This window comes from Sapajus apella, unplaced genomic scaffold (genome assembly GCF_009761245.1).
Source record: "Sapajus apella isolate SASKATOON/1434 unplaced genomic scaffold, GSC_monkey_1.0 scaffold88, whole genome shotgun sequence".
NCBI classification, from domain to species: Eukaryota; Metazoa; Chordata; class Mammalia; order Primates; family Cebidae; genus Sapajus; species Sapajus apella.
This window is the reverse complement of record NW_022437028.1, coordinates 6,674,156-6,681,149: the sequence shown is the minus strand read 5'-3', so window position 1 is coordinate 6,681,149 and position 6,994 is coordinate 6,674,156. Positions and strand designations below refer to the sequence as shown.

The window sequence follows — 6,994 nt, the reverse complement described above, 5'->3', positions numbered from 1 at the left end:
TTGGGGGACGGAGTTTCGCTCTTGTTACCCAGGCTGGAGTGCAATGGTGCGATCTTGGCTCACCGCAACCTCCGCCTCCTGGGTTCAGGCAATTCTCCTGCCTCAGCCTCCTGAGTAGCTGGGATTACAGGCACGCGCCACCATGCCCAGCTAATTTTTTGCATTTTTTTAGTAGAGACGGGGTTTCACCGTGCTGACCAGGATGGTCTCGATCTCTTGACCTCGTGATCCACCCGCCTCGGCCTCCCAAAGTGCTGGGATTACAGGCTTGAGCCACCGCGCCTGGCCCTGAGTTATTTTTAATTTAATTTAATTAATTAATGTATTCGTAGCAGGGTCTTACTCTGTTTCCCAGGCTGGAGTGCGGTGGCGCCATCTCAGCTCACTGCAACCTCTGCCTCCCAGGTTCAAGCGATTTTCCTGCCTCAGCCTCCCCAGTAGATGGGATTACAGGCATGAGCCACTGTGCCCAGTTCATTTTTGTATTTTTAATAGAGACAGTTTTCCTATGTTGGCCAGGCTGGTCTCGAACTCCTGACCTCAGGTAATCCACCTACCTCAGCCTCCCAAAGTGCTAGGATTACAGGCGTGAGCCACAGCACCCAGCCTCTTTTTTTTTTTTTTTTAATTGAGGCACAGTCCTGCTCTGTCACCCAGGCTGGAGTGCAGTGGCACGATCTCAACTCATGGCAACCTCCGCCTCCCAAGTTCAAGTGATTCTCCTGCCTCAGCCTCCCGAGTAGCTGGGATTATAGGCGCCCGCCACCATGCCTGGCTAATTGTTTGTATTTTTAGTAGAGATGGGGTTTCTCCATGTTGGCCAGGCTGGTCTTGAACTCCTGACCCCAAGTGATCCGCCTGCCTTGGCCTCCCAAAGTGCTGGGATTACAGGCGTGAGCCACCGCGCCCGGCTGACCTCACATTTCAAGACACCATGCCGAACTGCCAGTACTTGGCTTTTCCACCTTAGACAGTCCTTGCTGTAACCTCTAACTGTGGTTGACTTTTGCTTCCTTAAGACACCCAGCCACACCTCCTTTCCACAGCTTCCTTCCTCACCCTCGGCCTCACTTCTGTCCCCTTTCCTGGGCTTTCAAGATTCCGTTTCTCCCAGGGTTTTTGGTCTCCACTGAGGAGGCACAGTGTGGTGTGTCTGATGCATCCAGGTGTGCAGCTCTGAGTTGGCAGTTTCAGTTGCGTGTGTGTGTGTGTGTGTGTGTGTGTGAGACAGAGTTTCGCTCTTGTTGCCCAGGCTGGAGTGCAGTGGTGCAATTTTGGCTCACCACCTCTGCCTCCCGGGTTCAAGCGATTCTCCTGCCTCAGCCTCCCGAGTAGATGGGATTACAGGCAATGCGCCACCACCCCTGGCTAATTTTGTATTTTTAGTAGAGACAGGGTTTCTCCATGTTGGTCAGGCTGGTCTCAAACTCCCAACCTCAGGTGATCAGCCTGCCTTGGCCTCCTAAAGTGCTGAGATTACAGGCGTGAGCCACCGTGCCCGGCCTCAGTTATTATCTTTTAAAAGATCAGTTTCCCTTTTTTTTTTTTTTTTTTTTGGTAGAGATGGGCTGTCACTATGTTGCCCTGGCTGGTCTCAAACTCCTGGGCTCGAGTGATCCTCCCGCCTCTGCCACCCAAAGTGCTGGATTACAGACATGAGTCACCATGCCTGAAAGGTCAGTTTCCTTTTTTTGTAGAGACAAGGCCTCACTCTGCCGCCCAGGCTGAAGTGCAGTGGTGTGATCATAGCTCACTGCAGCCTGGATCTCCTGGGTTCAGGCGGTCCTCCCACCTGTCTCCTTAGTAGCTGGAACTACAGGTGCCACACCTGGCTAATTTTGTATTTTTTGTAGAGACAGGCTGGAGCACAGTGGTGTGATCACAGCTCACAACAGCCTGGAATTCCTGACCTCAGGCGACCCTCCTGCCTCAACCTCCCGAACCACTGGGATTATAGGCATGAACCATTGCACCCAGCCAGTTTTTAACTTTTGTGTTTTTTTCTTTTTATTAACTTTTGTGGCTTTTTTGTTTTGGTTTGGTTTTTGTCTTTTTTTTTTGAGATGGAGTCTTGTTTGGTTGCCCAGGCTGAAGTGCAGTGGTGCCATCTCAGCTCACTACAACCTCGGCCTCTCAGGATCAAGCAATTCTCCTGCCTCAGCCTTTCAAGTAGCTGGGACCACAGGTTTGTGCCACCACACCCAGCTAAGTTTTGTATGTAGAGATGGGGTTTCACCAGTTGGCCAGGCTGGTCTTGAACTCCTGACCTCAGGTGATGCACCTGCCTAGGCCTCCCAAAGTACCGGGATTACAGGCGTGAGCCAGCATGCCTGGCCTGTTTTGGGACAGAGTCTTGCCCTGTTGTCCAGGCTGGAGTGCAGTGGCGTGATCTCAGCTCACTGCAACCTCCGTCTCTGGGGTTCAAGTGATTCTCCTGCCTCAGCCTCCCGAGTAGCTGGGATTACAGGGATGCACCACCACGCCTGGCTAATTTTTGTATTTTTAGTAGAGACGGGGTTTCAACATGTTGGCCAGGCTGGCCTCTAACTTCTGGCCTCAGGTGATCCACCAGCTTTGGCCTCCCAAAGTGCTGGGACTAGAGGCGTGAGCCACCGCGCCAGCCTCTTCTGTACTATTTAGATTTTTTCTCAGTGTAGTCTTCTTTAGCTAATTAAAACAAAGGAAAATGTGAAATATTTGATCAGTGAGGAGGATGCCCTCAGGTCTTCAAGGGCCCAAAATATGGGTGAGTCGAGTCCCACTAGCAGGAAAGTCCATGGCTCCCCATGGCCCTGTTCCCCAAGGAACCCAGCCCAGCCCCCGCCCTGCCCTCCCCGCACCCAATCCCTCCCGTCCGCTGTCCCCGCAGGTGGCCATGGTGGAGGTGCAGCTGGAGACGCAGTACCAGTATCCGCGGCCGCTGCTGATTGCCTTCAGTGCCTGCACCACCGTGCTGGTGGCCGTGCACCTGTTCGCCCTCCTCATCAGCACCTGCATCCTGCCCAACGTGGAGGCCGTGAGCAACATCCACAACCTGAACTCCATCAGCGAGTCCCCGCACGAGCGCATGCACCCCTACATCGAGCTGGCCTGGGGCTTCTCCACCGTGCTCGGCATCCTGCTCTTCCTGGCCGAGGTGGTGCTGCTCTGCTGGATTAAGTTCCTCCCTGTGGACGCCCGGCGCCAGCCCGGCCCCCCGCCCGGCCCCGGCAGCCACACAGGCTGGCAGGCCGCCCTGGTGTCCACCATCATCATGGTGCCCGTGGGCCTCATCTTCGTGGTCTTCACCATCCACTTCTACCGCTCCCTGGTGCGCCACAAAACGGAGCGCCACAACCGCGAGATTGAGGAGCTGCACAAGCTCAAGGTGCAGCTGGACGGGCACGAGCGCAGCCTGCAGGTCGTGTGAGGGGCCGGCCCGGGGCTGGGATGCGGTGGGCCTGTGCCCCGGAGCCTGCGTTGGCGGGCATTTGTTAGATGCAGAGATTTTGCAAGGCTGCCGGGTGGTTCAAGACCAAAGTTTTCCCAGGGCGCTGTGCCTCACACCTGTCACCCCAGCACTTTGGGAGGCTGAGGCGGGCGGATCATGAGGTCGGGAGATCGAGACCATCCTGGCCAACATGGTGAAACCCCGTCTCTACTAAAAATACAAAAAGTTAGCCAGGTGTGGTGGCAGGCACCTGTAGTCCCAGCTACTCGGGAGGCCGAGGCAGGAGAATTGCTTGAACCCGGGAGGCGGAGATTGGCAGTGAGCCAGGATGGCACCACTGCAGTCCAGCCTGGGGGACAGAGCAAGGCTCCGTCTCAGAAAAAGAGACCAAAGTTTTCCTCTTGTCTTAATGCCGTAAGAACTCGATGACTTCTCCTAAGATGGAACTGTCTGGTTCAACGAGGGATCGTGTTGCTAAGACAACAGGGGGCAAAGCGAGGCTGGTTCATTGGCCTCGGGGTTGGCTGGGTCGGGGGCACGGGGAAAATGCTCCAGCAGGATCTGCCCATCAATCCCGTGCCAGGAAGGGCTCCGAGCAGCCCCCAGTGGTTAGGGGGCATCTCAGACCTCGAATGTGTGGCTGGCGGGCTCGGAGAGCCAGGGCAGGGTTTTGCTTTCAGAGAAGGATTGCCGCAGAGACCTGTGGTGGGCTTCGTGGATGCCGAGTGGCCCGTCTGACAGTGACGACACGAGGGCTGTGACAGTTGAGCGGTTGCAGGTGCACAGTGGGGCTTGCTGCTTCCCTGCCTAGCGCTGGAGGAACTGGGTGGCCTGGCTTCGGGAGAAGGCAGGAGCCGGAGCCGGGACACACAGCAGCCCAGCAGGTGTGGGAGGTGCTGCAGCTGGCGTCAGTGGTGTCAGGTCCCAGGGATGTTTCCAAGGGCGGGCGGCCTGGCCGGGGCGGAGGAGGCAAGTTCTCCGGCATCTGCGAGACGCCCCCTTGAGGAGGCTGAGTTAGGTCTGCTTCGAAGTAAGCTAAGCTCAAATTCTCTTCCCAGCCAGAACCCTGGCCACATGGACTCAGCGGGGCCACTGGGTTGGGGAAAGGAACCCCCCTCCCTGCCGCCCCGGCTCAGCCACCAGCCCCCAGCTCTCGGCCACAGAATGGCCTCTTAGGCTGTTTCAACTGGTCCCCTGGGCTGTGGCAGTGAGAGGTGGGAGCCCTGGCTCAGACATGGGAGCTTGTGCAGCCTGCCTGTGGCCCCAGGCAGCAAGGGGACAGCCTGGGGGACTTCCTGTCTAGCCAAGGCCATTGGCCTGGCCTGTGGGTAGTGGGGCCAAGGGTCGGCCCTGGCCAAATGGGTGCCCTCCTTGTTATGACACCGAGTGACTACAGGGGAGGCAAGATGCCTCCAGGCCTCTCAGCCGACACTGGGTCCAGGCCCACACAGTGACTGCCGTGCAGTGTGGGTCCTGGCCTTGTCCCTAAGGGCATCTGGTAGACCCGAAGCCACACTCTTGGGCCGCACATGCACGCCGCAGCGCAGCACTAGCTGCCCTGAGCTGCCTGTACAACCAACCTCCTTGACGCCCTCCTCCAGCTGTAACCTGGACAGCCACCCATGCCTTGTCTTGTTCTCATAAATACTCACTGGGGCCGGGCGCAGTGGCGCATGCCTGTAATCCCAACATTTTGGGAGGCCAAGGTGGGTGGATAACCTGAGATCAGGAGTTCCAGACCAGCCTGGCCAACATGGTGAAACCCTGTCTACTAAAAATACAGAAATTAGCTGGGCATGATGGCGGGTGCCTGTAATCCTAGCTACTAAGGAGGCTGAGGCAGTAGAATTGCTTGAACCCAGGAAGCGGAGGTTGCAGTGAGCTGAGATCATGCCATTGCACTCCTGCCTGGGCAATGAGTGAAACTTTGCCCAAAAAAAAAAAAAAATAGTCTGGCCGGGTGTGGTGGCTCACGCCTATAATCCCAGCACTTTGGGAGGCCTAGGCGGGTGGATCACGAGGTCAAGAGATCGAGACCATCCTGGTCAACATGGTGAAACCCCGTCTCTACTAAAAATACAAAAATTAGCTGGGCATGATGGTGCGTGCCTGTAGTCCCAGCTACTTGGGAGGATGAGGCAGGAGAATTGCTTGAACCCAGGAGGCAGAGGTTGTGGTGAGCCGAGATGGTGTCATTGCACTCCAGCCTGGGTAACAAAAGCGAAACTCCGTCTGAAAAAAAAAAAAAAAAAAAAAAAGTCACTGGGCTTCTTCATGCTCTGATCACATCTCTTGTAAAAGCTTAAGCTCCCAACAGGGTCGGGTTGGCCGTGCTGTGGAATTCTGGGTGGCCTGGTTGGGGTCTCTGGAAATGTGACTGCAGCGGAGAACAGAGACCCTGACACGCAGTCCCCTGTGCTGAGGGTCCCCATGAGAAAGCTGTGGCATCCCCAGGGGCCAGAGAAGAGCCCCGTGTCTTCTGAGGGGTGCATCCTTTGTGTCCCCTGCAGACATCTGTCTGTGACCCTTGCCCTCCAGCACATGTCTGTACTTTCCTGTAGCCTGTAGAAACGCCTCTTACGGTTTTACCTCTTGTGTGTTTGCTTTGCTAAAGAATGTCAATGTCGGCCAGGCGAGGTGTCTCACATCTGTCATCTCAGCATTTTGGGAGGCCGAGGAGGGAGGATCACTTTGGCCCAGGAGTGCGAGATTAGCCTGGGCAACATAGCAAGACCCCATCTCTAAAAAAAATTATTTTAAATTAGCCAGACCAGGAGCAATGGCACGCCTGTAATCCTATGACTGGGAGGCTGAGGCGGACGGATCACTTGAGGTCAGGAGTTCAAGACCAGCCTTGGCAACAGCATGGTGAGACTGTCTCTAGTAAAAATTAAAAAAAAATAGTCAGTTATGGTGGCGGGTACCTGTAATCCCAGCTACTCGGGAGGTTGAGGCAGGAGAACTGCTTGAACCCAGGAGGTGGGGGTTGCAGTTAGCCAAGATCGTGCCACTGCACTCCAGCCTGGGCAACAGAGCAAAACTCTGTCTCAAACAATAATAATAAATAAAATTAAAATAAATTAGCCGGGCGTCGTGGCGCACGCCTGTAGTTCCAGCTACTTGGGAGGTTGAGGTGGGGGGATTGCTTGAGCCTGGGAAGTAAAGGCTGCAGTGAACTATGATTGTGCCAGTGGCTGGGTGCAGTGGCTCATGCCTGTAATCCCAACACTTTGGGAGGCCAAGGCAGGCAGATCACTTGAGTTCGGGAGTTTGAGGCCAACATGGTGAAACCCCGTCTCTACTAAAAATACAAAAAATTAGCTGGGCATGGTGGCACTTGCCTGTTGTTCCAGCTACTCAGGAGGCTGAGGCAGGAGAATCGCTTGAACCCAGGAGGTGGAGGTTACAGCGAGCCAAGATGATGCCCCTGCACTCCAGCCTGGGCAACAGAGGGCGACTCCTTCTCTTAAAGAAAAAAAGAAAACTAAAATATGATTGTGCCACTGCAATCTAGCCTGGGTGACAGAGTGAGACCCTGTCTCAAAAAAAAAAAAAAAAAAAAAT

At 55.2% G+C, this 6,994-nt stretch overlaps 1 protein-coding gene across 3 annotated transcripts in view; it reads left to right on the top strand.

The window, feature by feature from the left end:
- The window catches only part of ORAI2 (ORAI calcium release-activated calcium modulator 2), a 15,983-nt gene extending 12,346 nt beyond the window's left edge, over positions 1 to 3,637 (top strand). For all 3 annotated transcript variants that reach the window (XM_032255062.1, XM_032255059.1, XM_032255060.1), the window contains one exon: positions 2,870 to 3,637. In XM_032255062.1, the coding sequence (XP_032110953.1) occupies positions 2,870 to 3,409 (540 nt within the window). In that variant the 3' untranslated portion in view covers positions 3,410 to 3,637. The remainder of the gene's footprint in view (positions 1 to 2,869) is intronic.
- Positions 3,638 to 6,994: the final 3,357 nt, after the last annotated feature.